Source organism: Sorex fumeus, unplaced genomic scaffold (genome assembly GCF_029834395.1).
Source record: "Sorex fumeus unplaced genomic scaffold, SorFum_2.1 ptg000054l, whole genome shotgun sequence".
NCBI lineage: Eukaryota > Metazoa > Chordata > Mammalia > Eulipotyphla > Soricidae > Sorex > Sorex fumeus.
Window position 1 is genome coordinate 24,431,095 of NW_026606111.1, and position 23,530 is coordinate 24,454,624.

At 36.7% G+C, this 23,530-nt stretch overlaps 1 protein-coding gene across 2 annotated transcripts in view; it reads right to left on the reverse strand.

The window, feature by feature from the left end:
- Positions 1 to 23,530, reverse strand: part of ATG5 (autophagy related 5) — a 120,255-nt gene that overhangs the window by 86,072 nt on the left and 10,653 nt on the right. For both annotated transcript variants that reach the window (XM_056125235.1, XM_056125236.1), the window contains exons 2-3: positions 21,455 to 21,620; positions 11,517 to 11,644 (exon numbers count right to left, since the gene is read on the reverse strand). In XM_056125235.1, coding sequence (XP_055981210.1) covers positions 11,517 to 11,644; positions 21,455 to 21,562 — 236 coding nt within the window. In that variant the 5' untranslated portion in view covers positions 21,563 to 21,620. The remainder of the gene's footprint in view (positions 1 to 11,516; positions 11,645 to 21,454; positions 21,621 to 23,530) is intronic.

Sequence of the window (23,530 nt, forward strand, 5' to 3'; positions counted from 1 at the left end):
TCATATATTTATTTGAATGAATGCCTTAATAGTGAAATAAAGCAACAGGTATCTTTAGTCAAACATGTACTGTATCTCAATATTAGCCTTTGAACTTCTATTTTAAAAAAATTAGAATCAGTAATCTTCTGAAACTATAACTATATACTAAAGGAAATCTTATACCACAATCAATGGAATATTTCCCTCAGGAAATTTTGAAACCAGATAAGCCTCTGGTCTCAAAGACTATAAAAATAACTATTAGACATATTATATTTTAGACAAATAATAGATTATATCACATTCTGGTCTTATAGGTGGCAGGCTTCACATAAATTTCTTCTCTTTTGTTTTGGGGTCATTCCCAGGGATAATTGGGGGACCATGCAGTGGCCAAGGATCTAACCTGTGTCTCCTGCTCACCAAGCGTGATTCAGCCTCATCGAGCTATCTCTCTGGCACCAATATAGAACATTTTCAGTCTTCAATTATATTTTTAGGCTGTCTCTCTTAGGAGTCTACAACTAGGTTAAGAATGAATGTTAAGTTAACAGCACACTGCTTTCCAATTCTCTGAAGTGCTACATATCAACTAAAGAATTCCTTGAACAGATTGTGTAGTTGATTTTTTGGATGAATTCACCAGTGACCTGATCCATAAATGATTAGTAATTCAGTGTTGCATGCATTCTCTGCCATTCAAAAATAAAACTATAGGCAAATTCTAATATTAAAGACAATTTTAAAGCAATCTGTATCATATAAAATTATGCATCATATAAAAATAGCATGTATTTGGGTGAACATACAAGTTAACCATTAATTATATTTTAAACTCAATAATCTTTAGAAGGCCCAAATGTACAAAACTTCAGCAAAATAGGTAATAGACATAATGCATAAATCAATAAAGATCCAGAAAATAGTTATCACAAAGATCCAAAGGATTCAATTTTAGGTTCTTAACTTCTCTTGAGTGGTTTCCTATTTTAAGAATGGATTATTTCACGTTTTTTATTCTTATATAAAATCTTCCAACAATCGAGGAGAACCATACTTTTTTTTTTAAGAAAAAAAAAAGAAGAAAGAAAAGAAAAAGGAAAAAAGAAAGGGTTTGGAGATGTTGCTCAAGTGGTAGAATTTAAGCCTGGCTCAGTTCCTTCCCGGGCACCACAAGGCTTCCTCTCCACACTGTGTGTTCATCCACAAGGGACCACCAGGTATGCCACCCCACCTCTAGAACATATGGAACTTTCTGTCTAGTTAGTACCATATCTATGCCCTGTATTCTTTTATGAATCTAAAATATACTATAAGAACTTGGTGACCTTATTTTTTCCTATGTGTCTTGAAACATTTTGCCCTTCTTGAAGGACTTTACCTTTCCAGAAATTATTTCAACACCCTAGGAATGATTTCATAAATGATTTCACAAATATCATCATTTTCAAACCAAAATAATAAGCATATCTAAGAACGTTGGCAAGCCTAGATAATGCAATACATCCTACTTCCACTTTCTCTTTTATTTATTTTTTATTTTTTATTTTTTTTTGGTTTTTGGTCCACCTGGCAATGCTCAGGGGTTACTCCTGGCTCTGCACATAGGAATCACTCTGGGTGGTACTTGGAGGACCATGTGGGAATTGAAGCAGAGTCAATCACATACAAGGAAAGTGCCATAACCACTGTACTATCTCTCCAACTCCTTCCATTTTTTTTTACTGTATTTGCCTGAAGACACCATCCTATGTCAATAAAATATGAAATAAGAATGTAGACACCGTCTTTGGAGCCTAACATTAAAATTTTAAGCTGAAAATTCAAAATGTCTAATTTTTTTGAGTCACATATTAAAAATGTCTGATTTTTTAACCTATAACGAGAAAGACAAAGCTGACAGAGAAAGATGCTTCACAATCGGATAAACCGTAAGATTTTGCACAAAGACAGCAGTTCTTAGGATGACAATGAAAAAACTGTTTAAATTAAATCTCAGATCATTAAGTCTTTAAGATAATGGTATTCTAATAAATTCATAGAACTTAAGAATTAGTAGTGAATAGAGTTCTGAGTAAATGATATTCTGATCCACAGCATTCAATAATAGAATTTAAGCAAACAATACTTCGTGACAAATACTTCAGCCTCTCCAGTTTTCTACAAGGATGTGTGACAGTATTCTTTTACATTTTATACTATTTGTACACTGCAATTTATTTCACAGTAATTGGACAAATGTTAAAAGCAGATGATTTTTGTACAATGGTGATAAGAATTAAGACGTAAAAATGAAAAGGTAATCATCATTCTAAAAACGTAAGATCATTAGCCCAAAAAACAATCTGCCAAAGAAATTTTAAAATTTAACACTGTGGTTAAATGCAATAAGAGTCAAAAATAATAAGTTAGCATGTCTTAGAAGACAGCTGTAAGGAAGCTCTTAAGCTGTTACTTGCATTCAGAAGGAAATGCCCATTTCAGGAAAGTATACGTTCAAATTCAGGAAAACATGTAGTGAAAATGTATATCTATATTTTAATATTTATGATAATTTCTAATAAAGTCACACACTATTCTTCTCTAAATTATTTACAGGAGTGAAATACATTTTTTAATGTTTTGGGTTGGGAGCAGTACAGCAGGTAGGGTATTTGCCTTGCACGCTATATAGTCCTCGCTATATAGCAGAGACTGTCACACACAATCACCACCAGGTGTGGCCAAAAACAAAAGAAAGTTATTTGGTCTCTAGAGGCAAGTGATACTTCTTTTTCCTGACAAAATAATTCTTTGGGTCGATACTTAAATGTTATAGTTTCTCAAACTTAAGTACATGTAAATATTAACACCAAAATATTCTAAACAATGTAATAGTTAATAATTATCCTATAATTGGGGCCAGAGAGGTAATATATTGGGAAAGCACGTGACTTGCAAGCAGCACACAATGGGTTCAATTCCTCCTGAGCACAGAGCCAGGAGTAAACCCTGAGTACCACCAGGTACAGGCCAAAATCCAAATGCCATAAAAAAATTTATCTAGGTCAGAAAAACTTAGAAACAAAATAATCATTTCTGTCAAAGTCTACGACACTGACACACAGTAAGTACATCAGAACAATTTTGATGCAGGACAGTAAATCCAAGCAAACATAACGGAATTACGGGCTGAACAAATAGTATGGAATGAAGGCAGCTGCCTTGCATGTGGCCGACCTGGATTTGGTCCCTGGCATCCCATATGGTCGTCGAGCACAGCCAGGAGTGATTCATGAGTGCAGAGCCAGGAGTAACCCCTGAGCAACTCCTGGTGCGGGCCCCCGCCCCTCCAAAACACCCACAAAAACAAACAAACAAACAAAAACAGAACTGATTTTAAAAATGCCTGTTTCTGACAAATTTATTAATATGCAAGAAAATCTAAACAAAGAAAAAAAACGGCAAAATTTAAAGTACTGAATTTCTCTTACTATAACTGGTTTAGCTTTATCTGTCAAATATTTCAAAAGTACTACTTTGCACAACTCTAAAACAAGCATTCTATATGTAATTTTATTAGAAGGCTTCTAACCCACAACATAGAAACCACTTCAGCAGAAACCACATAAGAAAATCATGTTGCCATTGGCTGTTGTGCTGCTACTCCTGCCAATGTAACCTAAATTTAATAAGAAAAGGAAGTGGTGAGATTTTGAACCTGGAATACATCCCAGAAGAGAGCCGACCAGCTAAAAGATCAGCCTATATTGCCCCGCACCTGTCGGGTTGCACCAGGCTCTTGCTGTGCTCACTGTTTCCACTTCATTCGTTTTCTTTCTCTTCCTTTAATTGTTCATTTTCTCTAAGTTCAGTTCTCAACTATTAACTGTCTCATTTTTCTTCGCATATGATTTTTATTTTCTTTTCCCTTTTATTTCCGATAAAACAGACCATATCCTGACACAAGAAGCAGCGATCATGCTATGTTCTGAAATCAGCCAAGGGTGTTGTTCATTCTAATCTAACATCTGCAGTCAGAGAGCCAGTCAGATTCTAAGATCAGCACAGAAAAGAATCTTCCAAATTTACTGGGACTATCAACCCATTCCATTAACTGAAATAAATACGTACTGTTCGTGTTGGCTAAATTAGTAGCTTATTGAAAACAAGATTTTGTTGAACTAAAATGTTAACTCAGGGGCTAGGTAGTACAGGGCTTCAGGCACTTGCCTTAGAGGCAGCAGACCCCATTCTACGCCTGGCAATGCATCTGCTCCCCAAGCTCCTGCAGCAATGATACTTGAGCACTGAAACAGGAGTTAAGCTTTGAGCACAGCTAGAGGTGGCACAAAACTCCCTGAATTAAAAATAAAAATGTGTAAGTCTTATGTAAACTAAAATCATTTAATGATCACAACCTATTGTGCCTTATTTTATGGTACAATCACATACAACTGCAGGGCCAGAAATATGACTCAGCAGGCTGGCAGGTATGTTTTGAGAACTAAGCCCAGGTCTGAACCTCAGTGTGGCACGGTCCCCCCCAAGTACCACCAAATATGGCCCCTAAAACAAAACCCAAACAAATAAAGGACTACAAATTAGCACTATGGTTCACAGTCTGTAAAGCTTACTTTTGTGTAAAGAAGAGCAGAAAATAACCAAGGGGCTACTTTATATATAAAATGCTTGGTAAAGCACTTCTCAGAACTCCAGCTTAGAGAAAAAATTATAAAGCTTTAGAAATTCATTACTTAAGACAAATAACTAAACATGCAAGAGTCTATACAGTATTTGGATTAAATATTAAAGCTATTTCAATTTTTTAAATAAAAATTTTAAAGCTATTTATAACGTTAAAAAAGTACTCAAGTTTTACTTAAGCATTTTATATATGAAATTACAAAAATACAGTGTTATACTCTATCATTCTATTATGTTTAAGATAAACTGACATCTGCTCCTTTCCAATACAAATGGTAGTTTCAACTTCTTTCAACTATCAGTCTATAAAATAAATACAAAATAATAATATACTGTAAGAGACACTTGTTCTATCCTTGACAAAAGTCTTTTTCTAAATTTTATTACCTAAGGTCTAAAATCTAAACCATCCTAAGTATTCTTCAGGAGTACCAAGAACTATTCTCTTAAAATAAGACTAATTATAAAAGTAACAAGTTTGAATCTGAGTAATAATAAGAAACTTTACCCTTTAAAATGCAATGTAAGAGCACCCTCTACTGATCAAATCACTAAAAAAAAAAAAAAAAAAACCACCCTGAATTAGATGAGTATCCTCCATTTCTCATGTAATTTTTAAGTAGAAAAGAAGACAGAGAATAAAACATCAATTAACTAAAAAATTCCCAGGCACCTCTTTGCAAAACAACAATAAAGTAAGTATTCATTATGCTTATGCAACTGCTCAACTTCTATGTTGGAAGGGAGGCCTCACCAACTTGACACTGTAAACCAGAAGTCAATAAAGGGTTGGATTTTTTGTTTGGTTTTTGATTTTGGGTTTTTTTTTTTTTTTTGGAGGGGGAGGATGGGGGAGTGCAGTCTAGTGCTCAGGTAGGGCAAATATTCTATTTCTTTTAATATGCATTTTTTCAAACTTTAATTTTTTTAAGTTGTTATTTTAATTTTTTTTAAGTTGAATCACCATGAGATTACACTGTTACAAAGTAGTTCATGATTGGGTTTCAGTCATAACAATGTTCTAAAACCCATCCCTTCACCAGTGTACATTTCCCACCACCAATGTTCCCACCCTTCCTGCCCTGTCCCACCTCAGTCTGCCTCTACAACAGAAACTTTTCGTCTCTAACACTGAGGCTCAGCCCAGTTCCAGTAAAAGGTTCTCAAGGAGAGTAACAATGTCAGATCTATAAATGGAACTCAGAATGACAAAAAATTAATAGTACTGGAGGCAGGGAAACAACATATTCAGAAAGAAAAATCAGAACCTTGGGGCTAGATGATAAGGAAATGAAAAGTGAAGTCTGAACACCAACAAATTAAAGAGTCTGTTCTCTAATAACAGAGTCAAACTTGAAATCAATAAAAGACAGACCAAAAGCTGTGGAAACTGAATAGCTCATTTATTAATAATGAACAGGTTATCAAATCTTGAAACTCTGTTAAATCTTAACAAACGTCGAAAACAAAAATAAAACAAAACTTAGTACCAAAGACAAATAGCACAGTGGTAGGGAGTTTGCCTTGCACGCAGCCAACATGGCCGACCCGAGTTCGATTCCTCCGCCCCTCTCGGAGAGCCCGGCAAGCTACCGAGAGTATCTTGCCCGCACGGCAGAGCCTGGCAAGCTCCCCATGACGTATTGGATGTGCCAGACACAGTAACAACAAAGTCTCCAATGGAGACATTACTGGGCCCGCTCGAGCAAATCGATGATCAACGGGAGGGCCTTTTGCTTTTTATAGTACTGTATTTTAAAAATATGTAAACAGGGCCAGGAGAGAACTCAAAGGACCAATCTCAATGCCAGCACGGCATGGAGCCGCAAAGCTCAGAGCTGGAAGTAGACCAAGCAAACAGTACATGGCCCCCAGACAAAAGCAGACAAAAAAAAAATACATAAAAATGAGGCAAGTGAAGTACCAGAGATGTGAAGTACCAGAGATGGATGGCACTACAATGTACTTACCACTACTGAATCACCTGCACACTATAAAATGGCTGAGACAGGGAACTTTATGTATTTTACAACAATTTTGAAGATTTTAAAGGTACGGTCTGAAATCAATACTCTAAGTCCCTACCAGAAGAAAGGGGGGGGAGGGGAAGAAAAGGGAAGAAGAGGGAAGAAAACTATTAAAAACAAAAAGATATTAATAAAATTGAAGACAGGAAAATAAAAATAAACAAAGAAAAGACTGATTATTTAAAAAAATCAATACACTTAGAAAACCTCTACTATAGTTTAAAAAAAAAAGGAAGAGATCACCAACATTAAGGATAAAATAGGGAGTGTGGGAATGTCAATATAGACCCTATAAGCATGAAAAGATACTTAAACAACTTGTTATTAGAAACTCAACAACTTGAAACAAATGAACCAATTCCTCATAAAACACAAGTTACCTAAACTCAAAGCCAGTGAGACAGCTAGTGTGTATGTATTTAGGAAGCTGAGGACCAATCCCCAGAACCACACGGTCCCCGACCACCACCACCAAGAGTGACCCCTAAGCAATCTCTTTCTTGGAGGAGCCCCTAAGCATGACTAGGCCTCACCCTACAGCAAAACAAAGGGGGAAAAAAATGAGGCTTGCTCTTTCAAGTCCATGTTCTCCCTTGAACAGATATCTTGTTTGCTTATCTCTATTTTCTGCTTTTTTTCTTTCATTGTGGAAAAGTCCCTGGTCTCTCTTGGACACTTATTTCCTCTCTTTCTCTTGTCACTCCTCGTGTCTTTCTAGGTGAACTTTGTTAAATAAAAACAATCTTGCTTCCACACACACACATAAAAGGGAAGGAAATAAAATGCACAATCCAAATACACCTATACACAAAGAAATAAAAGTTCATTATTATCAAAAGTTCCCTCCCCAAAATTCTCCAGACCAGATAGTTCCACTGAAGATTTCTCCCAACCATTTAAAAATTAACACAATAGCACATCAGGTAGGGCGTTTGCCTTGCACGCAGCCAACAAGGGTTCGATTCCCAGCATCCCACATGGTCCCCTGAGCACCGCCAGGGATAATTCCTGAGTTCAGAGCCAGGAGTAACCCCTGTGCATCGCCAGGTGTGACCCAAAAAGCAAAAAAAAAATTTAAAAAAAATTAACACAATTTTTACACAATATATTCTAGAATATGTAAAAGGACAGAGGTGTTCTAATCATTTTACAAAAGCATTAATCCAATACCAACCCAGTTAATGACAGTAAAAAAGTACAAACAAAAAATACAAAACTACAGAGATAAGTATCTCTCACAAATTAAGTCACAAAAATTGTCAACAAGATTAGTACACACAGCAATTTATATAAACAATTACATATGACGATAAAGTGGGATTCCTGTTGATCTTATATATCTTCTAATGATAAAGACAAGTCTGCAAGACTGGTTCAACATTGAAAAAAATTCATCAGTGTAACAAAAATGACAGAAAAAATATAGGATCTTTAACAGTTAACAAAGAAAAGGTATAGGGGGGAAAAGATATTTCACCAAGTTAAAAATGGAAGAGATTTACCTCAACCTGATGCAAAGCATCTGAGTAGTCAGAAACACAATTGAAGACAGCTTTAAAATTCAAAATTGTTCCTTATATGAAGAGAAAAGCTCAAGTAACTAAATTAAGACAAAGAATCAGAAATAGAAGGAATATCAATTTGTACTTTCTTCTTTTATGACTCTCTAATGTTTAATTTCCTTTCTTACTTGGATTTATTTAAAACTGCAAAGAATTGGTATAAAAAAAAGATGTTTTGTCTACTCAAATATTCCCCACTCTTCAGACACTTGCTTGGTCTCAAAAGTCTACCTCTCAAAAAATTCCAGTGGTAATTGCTTCACTCCAATAATGATCTTACCCTAAGATATCCACTTTGTAAGTGCCAGGGTATATTGATAGCGTATCACTAGGAAGAGAATTAATTTTTAAAAAGAGAAAGGAGAAAGACTTAGCCCGGAGTCCCTGGATTACCTTTCATGCCTCTGGAAGTTGTTCATTCCTCAAATATATGGGTGTACCTAACAATACTAAAGAAAAAGTTCTTAAACGTTATTAAGTACAATGAGCTTACAGAAAGACATAACCCATAAAGTGATATGAATAAAAAGTTCAACACTCCCAGAAACTAAAATAAAGGTATGTGAGTAACTTTTAAGGACGCTGAAAGGGAAAATAAGTCTTTAATAAAACACTATTAGAAAGAATAAATACTGACAAAATAGGAAGTCGACATACTTAAGCCAAAATTTTTCTACTGTAAGGGAGAAATAGGTTCAGACATTACTTATTGGTATCATATGAGAATTTAAATCTGCAGAACACAAATCACATATAATCCAAAAATAACCACTAGACGGGGCTTGTTAGACTAGCATCTGAAAGACAATATTTAGCAATAATTTACTATAAAATATAAACTAAAGTTTCCATTCCTATCCAGAGTTATCTCAATTGTGTGTAGTTTGGGTGTTATACACACACACACACTGGGCAATATTTCTGATCACCACTAGAGGGAGTACTACTGGTGCTAGTGAGCAAAGACAGGGCTGCCACTAAAACTGTTACCAAGTATAAGATAGCCCCCCAGGACAAGAAGTAGTTCAGTCAAAATGTCAATAGGACGGTTGAGAAGTTGCTTCACAAAAATAAAACTAAAAAGCCACGTTTCCATAGCATTAATCAGTATGACAATCTACAATTAACATACATAAAATACATTGCTACACAAGGTTATTTCCTCCTCCTTCCTTCCCTTTACTGATCCTTGCTCCTTTTATGTTTCTTTTAAATCACTTTCCCATTCCAAAATCTTTAGTTCTTCTGAGAAACATCCTGGAGCTGGAGCGATAGTACAGCAGGTAGGGCGCTTGCCTTGCACCTGGCTGACCTAGGTTCGATCTCTGGCACTCCATTCGGTTCCCTGAACCTGCCAGGAGTAATTCCTGAGAACAGAACTAGGAGTAAGTCCTGACCACCGCCAGGTGTAGTCCAAAAAAGCAAAATAAAACAAAACAGAAAAAACAGAAAACACCGACTTATCACACTACTTGAGGTCTACAGCTTCTCAAGATCTTGAGTCTAACATGATCATGAAGGTCATATTGTTTTGTTAAAAAATTATGTTATTTAAAAAAGTTGTCACTCTCACAGAACCACCTCAAAAGGCTAGAGATGTGACCTGTTACTAATACAAATTATTTCTAATACATGAACTGCATGCATTAGTTTTATCACTTTGTATGGTTTTAAATCATAATAAAAAATTACTCTGGGAAATTCAACAGCACAGAATGCATTTCAAAACTTCACTCCATATTTCTGAGTAATTCTTTTATTCACATTAGCTTCATTTAATTAACACCAACTAGCATTCTTAATTATGTCTAATTCAGAACTTATTTTAATACATCTAGATTCAAAGAGCAAGACCATTTTTAACCTTCTTATATTTTTCATATTTCATTTAAATCCTGACAGTCTTTGCCTCTTTTAATCAACTATATCCATAATGCAGCATTTCTAAAACCTATATTACAGCCTAACTTGAACCATTTTAAAACTCTCTGTAATTTTCTTTCTTTCTTTAACAGTTGGGCTGGAGCGATAGTACAGTGGTAGGGCATTTGCCTTGCACGCAGCCAGCCCAACCGAGCCAGGTTCGATTCCTCCAATCCTCTCCGCGAGCCCAGCAAGCTACTGAAAGCATCTCGCCCACACAGCAAAGCCTGGCAAGCTACCCTTGATGTATTCAATATGCCAAACACAGTTACAACAAGTCTCAAAATGGAGAGACGTTACTGGACCTGCTCGAGCAAATCGATGAACAGGACAGTGCTATCTGCAGTGCTTTAACAGTTATAGAAGCACAAGAATAAAAGACCAAAATAAATAAACTGAAAGATTTACTACTGTCTCCGTGACTTTCAGGATGCCACTGCTGACTCTGTCCTATATATCTATATGTTCCCTCACTGCATTAGTTTCAGGTTATCTGCTCAAAACAGTTCTCAAAGGCCACCAGCAGAATATCCTTTGGAAACTCCCAGTAACAGAGGAAGTACAAAAACTGCACTGTGTATAAATGAACCCAGATTTATAACTTATTTTTCATATACTACTCAAAAAATTATTTTTCACATCACAACGAAACCAATACATTTTAAATACTACATCAAGGCTAATGAATATGTGCCCATATACACTGGTCAACTAAATATGTTCATTTCAAAGAGGCCACTTCAGGTAATTATGAATGCACATAAATTTTGAAGGCAAGGAAAAAAAAACCTGAATGGTGTCAGAGTGAATTATTCAGATGAAATTTTAAATATATCTGCAAAACACAGAAAACAAAAAACCACATCATAACTACACTGGCAATTATGCCATAAAAAAGTCCACTGATGAAAACAGAAAAATCTAATATTTTATGCAAATAAAAGGCAGAAATATTTAACAGTATTCTATAATGCTTTAAATTAACTTCATTTTTAAAACTAGATTAGAAATTGATTTCTTTAGGGCAAGGTTTCTGGAATTTTTCCTACTCAGGATCCCTTTTTTTGCCCCAGAAAACTCAGGTGACAGCTTTCAGAAACACTTCAGCTGTATTAGGAGGATAGTTCTGAATTAAGATCCACCTGTTGGGCATTCAGAAATCTTATCCTATTGCTTTATTTTTAACAATCCTCACATTCAGTTGCATGACCCCTTATGGAAACAATATCCTCAGTTTAAGAAGCTAGGCTTCAGAGAACTTACTAAAAATGACTCAGAGCACAATACTCTCTTAATGCATATAATCAATGCTTAACATTGTAGAGAATCCACTCACCATTTCAGAGGCGTGCCTTCATATTCAAACCATATCTCACTAATGTCTTCTTGTCTCATAACCTTCTGAAAGTGTTTTTTCACTTTGTCAGTTACCAACGTCAAATAACTTACTCTTGGCAAAAGCAACTGAAAGAAAATTTATAAAACCATATTTATTTATAATTTTTCAATATATAGATATACACATACTATAAAGTCCTGAATTCCAATGAAAAAGCAATGCTCTCTGTATCATTTTATTTTCTCTACACTAAGCAGCTTTTTATGTAGAAAATGAAAGGCATTTAAAACGTTTAGATGTCTAAATTAGATGTCTAAATTTCTTAAGGTATCATTAAGTACTGCTTATGCCATAAATGTCTTGAACAAAACACCTATGTACAATCTTTCCATAATACTTTCCTCCAAATAAAAATGCAACAGAGTCAAATAACATACTACTTAGGGTACTAGCTATTTCTACTAAATGTAATTTCAAAAACTACAATGAGTTAGGGTCATAGACAGCTCAATAGGCTGGAGCATGTGTTTTGCATGAAGGAGACCCAAGCTAAATCCCAGCGCCACACTGCCCCCCCAGGGCAATGCCTGGAGCAATCCTTGAATACTGAACCAGAGATAGCCTTGAAGCATCACCAAAAGTAGCCCAAAACAAAAAGAAAAAGAAAAAAAGAAGAGGAAAAAGTACTCATAAAAATTAAAACTGATTCACCTCAGTTAAACTATTCTGAGGAAATAGCTCAATCTTAATGTACCTCACCTCTTGACTGATAAATCAGGGGTTTTCATCATCTGATGAAATCTTGCTGCAAAGAACATTATGACAGATATATATATACACATACATACATACATATATATATATATGACTGAAGTATGTTGGGGGGTGGGGAGAGGTATGGTGCTGCCCAGCAGGTCAACCTGTACCTGCAGGGCGAATGCATCAGCAACCTGATGGTGCTTTCAGGCTTCCTGATATCACAAAATTGCTGCTGTGCCTCTGGGAAGATCCCAACAACTTGGGACTAAGTTTTCCGAGAAATTAAACGGCCAAAAGTTTGTGGGAGTCATGCTCACAAACCTCCTCTGGCTCAGTTATAAAAGCTCATATATCAGCCTTGCTTAAGAGACCCATTAATAAATCTCGAAAAAGATCAAAAGCAGGCCATTTATGTACATTAACGGCCATGATTCAGAGACTCACAAATGAATCTCAGAGGAGAGCAGAAGAGCTGCAGAGATGTCTCCCCACCCCACACCAGGTTGATTTAACCAGGGCACCACAGAAGGGAATGGTGTGTCCCTCGGCCTGCCCCAAATGAACCCCTGCAGATGCAAACCACCAGAACCCAATCGCAGCCACGCTCACGGCCGACCTTCACAGGCCTGTCCCGAGCTCCCCACATGAAAATAAACGCACTGAAAAACCCAGGTATGTGGGACAGTGACTGAAAACTCCAGGGTTCAACCTCCCGCCATCTCCCTGCCCATTCAGTTTCCTGGCAGTCACGCCCAAGAACTGCCTCTGTGCATCACTTAAGCGCATTAATGGCCAGGATTCAGACTCACAAATGAATCTCCGAACAGAGCAGTATAGCACAGATATCGGGACCCCAAATATTTAAAACTTTTAGAATTCCAGGAGCACTTTCAAAGCTGTGTGACACCTTATACCATTCACTGCAAGCAACACAAAATAAATTATTTAGCATCTGCCTAAGGGACAGACTGGGGGTGGTGGTGGAAAGATTCAAGTAGTGGTAGGAAGGCACAATGGTGGTGGGATTTGTATTAAAATATTGAATGCAAGCAATTATTGTGTACAACTTTATGAAAATTTTTTTAAAAATTTAAAAATTAAAAAAGTCATGCGGAGTTCAAGCCTGCTTCAATCAGCTTAATCAGTGGCTGAATAAATAGCAGTAAGTACTCCTACATAAAAAATAAAATAAGGTAAGTTGGAAGGAAAAATACATTCGAAAAAAGTTCTTATAAAGATATGTCTTGGCAGGTCAGAGAAACTGTACAGGGGTTAGGAAACTTTATTTGGACACAGCCATCCCACATTTGAACCTAGCACTGTATATGGTCCCCTGAGCATCACCAGGAGTGATCAATCCCTGAGCATGGAGACAAGAATATGTCCTGAGCATTGTCAGATGTCATTCCAAAATGAAAATAAACTATCATGATAACATCAGAATGGCCTTTAAGGGTCAAATAAAAATTTTTATTTGAAAAACTACCATAGGAGTTCATATATCAGTTTATATCAGTAAAAAAGGATGGTCTAATAAAAAAACAGTATTACTGAGGAATGCACTAGCACTAAAAGACTTAAAGATAAATTCACAGAAAAATCTGCTATATTTAACATGGGTATATTATATGGCAAGATGGGGTGAAGGATTGGAAAAGATGGGAAGATCAGAAAATAAGACAAGAGATTTTGGTAATTACTAACCAAAAAAAATTCAAGGAAAAAGGCAAGTCAAAGATGACTTTTGCTCTACACAGTTAATTCTTTAAGCTGCAATAAAATGGAAGCTTAGGGCATAATGCTTGCAGAACACTGATGATCCTGACACTGTCATCAAACACCTCAAGCGTGCTTGTGCACTCTGAAGACAGAAAATTCTGGCAGGAAAAAAGACACCCAACTGTGATAGCTTGAAGGTTATTTTTTTTTCCACAGAAATGCATTCAAAAACTTCAAGACAGCATTCTGGAAAACTGGTTAGGATTTATATAAAGAATCCAGAAGTAGATAAAAAGAGTCTTTTTAATTGGCATTCTTTCTTTCTCTGTAGTAAGCATTTTATTTCTTGCTTTCTCAATTTTCTGCTTTTTGCTAGTTTTATAAAATGTGTTACTCGCTTTCTGCTTCTGTGAACCTAACTACCAAATTTTTTTCTTGTTATTCAAGGCAATATCTCTTGATCAGTTGGTTAACTAAAACTACTGTACTCTAGAGTACAAGAAAAAAAAATACTTTGGTGAAAGAACTGATATTTACTCACTCTAGGTCAAGGTAACGAGTCCCAATAGATAATACATGACAATGATCCTAGGGCTGTAAATACAGGGAGACTTAAGTACGGAACAGAGGTTGCTAAAGGGGTTAAGTAAGCTGTTGGAAGTAAAGTAAGTAAAGTAAAGGCCTCCCGTTGATCGTCGATTTGCTCGAGCGGGCCCAGTAACGTCTCCATTGGAGACTTTGTTGTTACTGTGTCTGGCATATCCAATACTCTCGGTAGCTTGCCGGGTTCTCCGAGAGGGGCGGAGGAATCGAACTCGGGTCGGCCATGTTGGCCGCTTGTAAGGCGAACGCCCTACCCGCTGTGCTATCGCTCCAGCCCAAGCTGTTGGAAAGTACTGTAAATTCAACAAAGAGTAAGTTGTTTCTTTTACAAAGAAACAACTGGTATGTGATTAGAAAAGAAAATGAAAACTAATACAAAGTAATAAAAAAAAAGCATGTGTTTTACAGGCAGCATTAATACTTCTATTTACATACAGCGCTTAAACAACTTGTCAAAATCATTTTATTAAATAAATGGCAGAGGAAAGATTCAATAGAGGCAGACATGACAATCAGATACAGAAGTGACATGGACAGTCACTAAAAAAATTTAAAAAGTACAATAAATTAGTTCTTTTTAAAAAATAAGAGCCATCCCCAGTGGGGCTGGGGGATGGCTGAGGGAAGTACTCCTAGCAGTGCTTGGTCGAGCAGCTCTGACTTAAGGATTCAGTGCTCAGGTCCCACAGTGCTGTAGATGCTACCTGGGCTATACCAAGCAGTGCAAGAGTGGGGTGAGGGAGCTACAGTGCTAGATTTTAACTAGTCTCAAACAAGCCCAGCAGATGTTTTACCACTTTTAGCTCTCTCCCTGGCCCCAATTAGACATTTTTTTTAAATGAAACAAATGAGTAAACCCTATTAATTTGTTAAATTTGGTATTAGGAAGTCCAGAGCCTTAATTTTAAATGGCTACTGGGCATCATACTGTAATCTATCCTATGGAGAGTAATGTCAGCTGCAGCAATGGTGAAAAGGGAGACATAACAAGAGTAATGAGCTCAGGTAACAGCTCCTGATTCCAGAGAGCGCTGTGCTACATCTCAAGATCCACTCAGACTTAAAAGAACTCACAAATGACTCTCATGAATAAAAACGGCTTTGCAATTAAAAAATGAGGGATATCAGAACTAGACATGGATGTTTATTGTTTTCTGCTAAAATCATAATGCCCCACGTAGTGCCTGCTTGACATAATCAAACACAAAATAAATATTTACCAAAGAATCAAAGATGCCAAAGGTTCAGTGAAGCAAAACATCAGAGAGCAATTCTTGGTTTTTTTTTTTAATCCAGGGGGTGGGAGGGTTTGGATGACATCCAGTGGTGCTCAGAGTGGCACAGGGGCTATGCCTAGCTCTGTGCTAAGGAGTAACTGACTCCTGGCAGTACTCTAGGGACTATATGTGGCACTAGAAATGAAATCAAACCGGGGTCAGCAGCAGAATCCCAGTAAGGCAAGTGCCTGAACCCCACACAATCTCCCTGGCACATCTTAAATGTCCTTTCACATTAAGTCCATCTTACAATGTATTTGGAATCTTCTGTTCAAACTGGCCTACAGTGCAATTTGCACCTAATATCTACCTACTGTAAGAAATAATTGTATCTACAGTAGTAACTCTATGATTGAAAAATGACTGTAAGTTTCAACATGAAACTAATTTATCTGGCAAATAGATAAAAATATCAAAAAGAACAAAAAGACATCATCATGAGAGCTCTTCCTGGCTATAGCTCAGTGGTTTTTAATTCTTCTTTTATTAATCGTGACAGTATTTTACCACTTGGTCTTTTTCGTCTCCTCTGGAAGCCACACCACAGGGAGTCTACATTCATAGCGTGGCACTCAGGGGATGGTCCTGAGCTGGGGAACCATGGTGTGCTGGGGACTGAACCCAGGACCAAGCATGCACTCCAGCCCCTGTGTGGCATCTCTCCAGCCCGACTGTAACGAGGTTGGCATGTACAGTTGAATGCCCCTAAACATACTCACACTGCTGGGCAGTCATCCCCACTAGCTACCTCCTAAGCTGTTTCATCATTCCGAACTCAAACTCTGTACCCTTTCCCTGAACCCTTGGCAATCACTGTTCTGTGATTACAAATCTGACAATTCTAGGTACATCATGTGACTGGAATCATAAAATATTTCTCCTCTTGGATTTGGTTTGTCTTGCTTTTTTTTTTAAATTCTTTAAGATCTTTTAATATGAATAAAGAGACTGGCTTTCCTGTAATACTACAGGCTACATAAAATCTATCCTCTGGCTGTCAGGGCTTCTGGAAGTAAGGATGGGGCAGGATAGAAAAAAAAATCAATCCTCTTCTCACTTAGCAAGGGCAAATATTCACTGCGTATAATACAAGTGATTTATTATTTGCTACGCAGTTTGTAAGGAAAGAATGCTTCCCCCCTACCCCCACAGTTGTATAAGTTATGATTCTGGAAAAGGAGCCTATGATTTATTTATGCTAAATCCTATTTTGGTCAACATTATAAAGTTAGATATTTACTTACTGACAAAAAAAAAGAAAAATTAAAACATACAATAATTCTATTCTATTTTGAAGTTGTAAGGGGAATCACACTGAACCATAAATACAGTGCAGTGAATAAAATAGAAAAAAGGGTTCCTCTCAAAGGTCTAGAGTCCAAGCTCTTCCCCTTGGCCACACCCTCGTAGCAGAGTAGGCATCTCAACCTGAGAGCTCTCTTCCCCTTTCTTCACACCACCCCTAAATAAAACTACTTTACTTTAAAAAAAAAAAATTTTTTTTTCCCCGCCTCTCACTGAACTCACACAGGCTGAATATGTAAATACTAAAAACAAAGTTAAAAATATGATGAATTCCAAGTATGAGAAGAAATAATGTTACAAGAGCAAAGAAATGTAACTAGATCTATCAGCTCAGGGAAGGCCTTGACTACAAGCCTTCAACACAAAAATCAGAAAGGAAACAGACAGGAAGGAAATATGGGTGGGTGGGAGTGTATGGGTATGAGTAGGGATGGAAGAGGTGGTTGCTCATTCCAAACAGAAGAAACTGCAAGAAGGCATAGGATGAATAGATTCATTCTAAAAAGGCCAAGACAGACATATTCAAGGAATTTTAAGTTGAATATGACAGGAATGTAGAGAATTTTTCTAAGAATAATGGAAAACTTCACAAAATTCATTAACGATTCTAAGGACAGTAAGAACCACAAAAAGCTTTAAGAGGACATATAACAAGATATGCAACACTTTGAAAAAAATTACCTGCACAATAGAAAATTTAAAAGGGGAGATAAAAATCAGGGAAATTATTTATGTAAGCCATTAGTTTTTAACCCAGTGGTCCAAACTAGGCTGAAGCAGTGAATCGAGTAAGAAATGGGGCAGATTCAAGAGCTATTTGAGATGAGAAGAAATTAAGTGAAGTGCTGACCAAGCATCAAGAGTAACGGAGAGAACGGCAAACAATGAATCCTATGTCATTACGAAGAAAAATGACTGATTCATTTTAATGAAAGTGCTTATAAGGCAGGTGACTGTGTTATCTGGGAGTGAGTTTAAACAAACACAGTTTGAGCTCCTTCATTAAGACACTCAGAATAATATTCAGCAGTATGTAGGTCTGAAGCTCTAGAGAAAAATCTAACGAATGGCCAAGGTTAAAAGATATTTAACAGGGTCTGGGGAGATAATTCAAAGAGCTGGAGCACAGACCCAGCATGCATGAGACCCAGAGTCTGATGCCTGGCATAACAAGGCCTCCTGAGCACTCTCTGGGCCTGGTGGTCCCCAGAACCATCCGATTGAGGGATAGAAACCATGTGACAGGACCTTCCCCACCCCCAAATAAAAGCTCAAAAAAGATTACAAGAATGAATAAGAATTCTGGAGACAAGTGGAAAAAAAAATTACAGGCAAGTCGTAAGGGGAATCACTCTGAACCATAAATATAGTGCAGTGAATAAAATAGAAAAAAGGGTTCCTCTCAAAGGTCTAGAGTCCAAGCTCTTCCCCTTGGCCACACCCTCGTAGCAGAGTAGGCATCTCAACCTGAGAGCTGTGGAATGCCTGTGGAATGCCAACAAAGTCCTGTGGAATGCCAACATTGAGGATCAAGAAGGAAAATCTGGCAAAGGAGAAAATACACACACACACACACACACACTCTCTCTCTCTCTCTCTCTCTCTCTCTCTCTCTCTCTCTCTCTCTCTCTCTCTCTCTCTCCCCCCTGAGGCACCACAAAGCAAGAGAAGGCAGTGCCAAAAAGTGGAAACATCAGTAACTGGTATCAAAAACTGCTGACAAATTCAACTAAAAGTCAAAAACTTACACAAGATTTGGCAAAAGAGATGTCTTTTTCTTTTTTGGAGGAGTGTGAAATATAGAGAAAAGGAAAGGGTGAAAGGTGGGTAGGCAACAGATTTTTAAGAAGTCTGTCTGCTAAGGGAAAAGATATAAGGCTGAAAGGGAAATAGGATCAACAAAGTACTCTCATAAGCTAACAAGAATTTAAAAATATAAATAATGTAAATGTGGGCTCAAAGATAAAAAATTGAGGGGCCAGAGTAACAGTACAGCGGGAAGGGTGTTTGTCTTGCACAGAGTTGCTCTGGGTTCGATCCCCAGTAGCCCAAATGGTTTCCTGAACCCTGAGCATAGAGCCAGAAGCAGCAGAAGTATGCAGACTCTCCAAGTAATGGTGACAGTCCTGTTTTGTCACTTCACCTGAACTTGGAGATTCTAGGAAACTTGGAGTCTAGTCTACTGTTTCTCAGGCTGCAATATTTTAACCACACTTCACACTTGACTCTTTAAAAAAATTATCATTATTAGAAATCAAACCAATTAAAATTACTTTCAGGCAATAATATACAACCAAGATACATGCGAATAAAAATTATATGAGCCCCAAAATGTTCAACAATACTTCTAAAAGACTAAATACTGCCAATGCTTTTGTACATTTTCTCCTATGTGTATTTAGTTAAACTTATCTATGTATACTTTTAAGGAGCAAAATTTGGACCGTGCTACATTGTTTACAACTTAGCTTTTATCTTATTTTTTAGTTGAATCACCTATTTTCCAATGAGACACACATTCACAAAGTTGTTCATGATTGAGTTTCATCCAATGTTCCAACTCCCATCCTTCACTAGTGTCCCTTTTCTGCCGTGAGTGTCCCCAGTTTGCCTGTGCCCCACCCTCCACCTCCACCCCAGGTTGCCTCTATGGCAGATACTTTACTTATCTTTTTTTTTCCCCTTTTAAGTTCTGTAAAACCTAGCTTTTAGTTTACTACATATACTTATCACGCAACACTCTTCAAAAAACAACAACAATAACCAAGTAAGAGTTTCTTTTGGGTAAAGAACTAAAAAAAAAAAAGTAAGGAAAAACAATTATTTATTGGACAGAACTGTCTTCTTTCGTCTATAGTTATCCTCAATTACTGGTTGCCATTTTCAATTTGATTAGAAGCAGCTAGAAAACAACTTGCATACTTGTTATCACAATAATCTTTTCCAAATTAAACAAATTCAGAATAGTTCAAGTTTAAATATTTGTTAACTTCAGAAGTGTGTCATATTCTGATTTAAAAGTAAAAGGAAAAACATTTCTCAGTTTCACCACTTCCACAAACTAAATATGTATACACTTTGTTTAAGAAGTATAAGAAAGTTACTCAGGGTTAAAGTTTTAACTAAAACAGCAAAATCTAGTTTGAAAATAAAACAAGTAACATCTTAAGCCATATTATAGAAGAGTGAAAAGAAAAACCTTTAACAAAATTCTTCCAAGCTGGAATTTACATTTTTAAATTTTTAAATTTAACTATGAAAGTTTTTCTAAGACTGAAAAACTGCTGAGACTTTAAATGCATACAATTATGACTGCAGAAGTACTAGTAATAAAAGGCTTCTCTATGCTGAGCATACAAGGAAAATCAGAACACTTTCTGAGCTCAAAAAAGTTAATAAATGGGCTTCCGAGGTAGTTCCCTGCAGTAACCTGATTGCTGTAACAACAGCAGCTTAAGGAGTAGCATTGTCTCTCAAACAGCCAAGGGAGAAAGCATAGAGCAAGATTTAATTATTTGGCAGGGAGCTGTATTTGGGGCAAAAGCTGGCTGGTGCTCAAGACCTTCTCCTGGCTCTGTACTCCTAGGGATCATATGGAGTCCCAGGGATCGAATCCTGATTGGCCAAATGCAAGGCAAAGGACTCACCTGCTGTACTATCTCAGTTCTACAGCAAGTTCTATTAAAGTGAAATAAAATTTACTTAAGTGAAATAAATACATGACGACTTTCCAAAATCTGCCTGTGTAAAAATTATTACATGTAACTTAGAACAAAAAGAAAAAACTAAAATAATGACAACTGAGAAGAATGTCTAGGCTTATTAAGGATTATTCAGTAAAAAGCAGAAGAAACTGATTAGCAGACGTATTAGATGCCAAAATTACATATGTGCTCAAAAAAAGGAAAAAAGTGAGCTGGAGAGACAGTACAGAAGGAAAAGTCCTTGTCTTTCATACAACAGATTCAGGATTGATCTGTGACATTCCATAAGATCCCATATGGTCCCCCAAGCACCAACAGGAGTGATCTCTAAATGCACAGCTAGTGGTAAACCCTAGGAACCAAAGCAACATTTCAACAGTAGCTGTTTTTTTCCTCTCTGGTCAGCAGTATAAGAAGTAAATTTTATTGCCTTCTTTCCACTTACCTATGTTTTCTGATTTGTTTAGTCATACCTAAAATGTTAGATAACAGCCTCCAGGTTTTTAAAGTTTTATTTACAAAATTAGTCCAAATTAAATATCCTACTTGCTACAATTAACATACTTACATAATATGGCTCTGCCTCCCGTTCAGTTATCTCATCCTGATACAGAGTAAAGCAAGTTGGAATTCGCCCAAACCACACATCTCGAAGCACATCTTTGTCATCTGTCATTCTTCCAGTGGGTAACGCAGTACATATAGGCTAAGTTCTTTTCCAACCAAAAGCCAAACTGAAAATAAAGAGCATTTGTCAGAACCTTTCGGATAAATGCACCCGCAATGAAACAGTAACAAAAACAAAACAATAAAAATAAATGCTTAAAAGTCATTTTTCAAAACCTACATCCGCACTTCTACAAATGAAGGCAAAAATTACTAGCTTCTACATGCAGAACAATGTATTTGAAAAAAAGCTTACATATGTAACCCAGTTCAAACTACATGTGATAATGTATGCAAGTAATACACTACAGCCTGAGTGAAATTATACTTGCACCATTCTCTCAAGCCCCAAAGCAGCTGATTATTTACCTAAAATATACATTTCATCTATGCCCTTTATTTTCTTATGGCACAACTCCCAAAATATCATTTTCAAAATTACGCCTTCCCATCCAATATGGTCAACCTTTCCATTTCTAGATTCTACATCTTACAAGATATATATTTCACAACTTGGAAAATATCTTTGCAAAAATCTATTTCCATACTTGATCTCATCATTTGGCCCCTTCAATATTTTCAGTCTTCCTTACTGATTTGTTTTTACCAACTCTACTGAAGAGTATGTTTTGGTTTTTAATATTTGTTTTTACAAACTTTTGCTGGGCTGGAGTGATAGCATAGTGGCGAGGGCGTTTGCCTTGCACGCAACCAACCCGAGTTCGATTCCTCTGCCCCTCTCGGAGAGCCTGGCAAGTTACCTGTGACATATTCGATATGCCAAAACACAGTAACTACAAGTCTCATAATGTTACTGGGCTCACTTGAGCAAATCGATGAATAGGAGGACAGTGCTACAGTGCAGTGCTACAAACTTTTGCTGGAAAACAGTTCCAGCAAACTACTCTGTGTCCTGTGAAGAAATCTCTCTGATTTATTAAAATCCTAGCTACTGAAAACACAGCTTATAATACTATGCCCCAAGAGAATAGTGTTTCTATTCTGATCTTTTTTTAGAATAGTGTCTAAATCAGAAATATGGCAGTAAAACAGCAAGCTGAAGAATTCTGAGTATGGCAGAATTTAAATTTTAAGCTCTGTTAATATCCAAGTGTCTTCCAGTACCAATCTTCTATAATTAGATAACAAGGCAATAAATGGTAAGAGTAAAGGCTAAAGACTCTTGGCATCTAGACCAACAAATTCAATGTCCTACTCATATATTTCCCAGTACACGGACTGGCCAATCCACAACTTATCATAATGCACCCTATAATTATACCTTAAATAACCACACTGATTTAATCAAATGCCAAGTATTAACACTGAATTATTCAAGAAATTCTTTGTTAGCTCTTCTTCTGAGCAGTATGCATCAAGACTGCCATAAAATAAAGAAAAAAGTTCCCATTTTCTATCACTATATTTAAACACTCTGGCGGTCAATCTGATGCAATGCCACCAAAAGGCAAACAAGCTGTCAAAAGGGGTGAATAACTTGTTCCACGTGACAAGAACATTATTTATGAGTCAAGCAGCATTCTGGGCACTTAAACTGAGTTCAGTACTACCTTCAGCACACTCCAATGTTCTATCTCCTATTCAAATATATCCATAAAGTTCACTATTCTACACAAATAATACACGTATGCAAACTTCGTGTATTCTAATTCTACCTTTAAAGACTTCCAATTCAAATGATACACTGAGCTTCGGCAATCTGCAGAAAAATTTCAAATTTACCCATGACTTATTCAATATGCCAAAAACAGGAACAACAAGTCTCACAATTTGCTGTAAGACATTACTGGCACCCACTCAAGCAAATCAATGAACAATGGGAGGACAGTGCTACAGTGCTACAACTAACACAAAATCAACTCAGGAAAATATTGCACCACTTCCTGGTAACACTGATAGCATGTTCTTTTTCAATATATTTATCGGTTGCAGAAAGTAAAATCTGAATCATGACAAA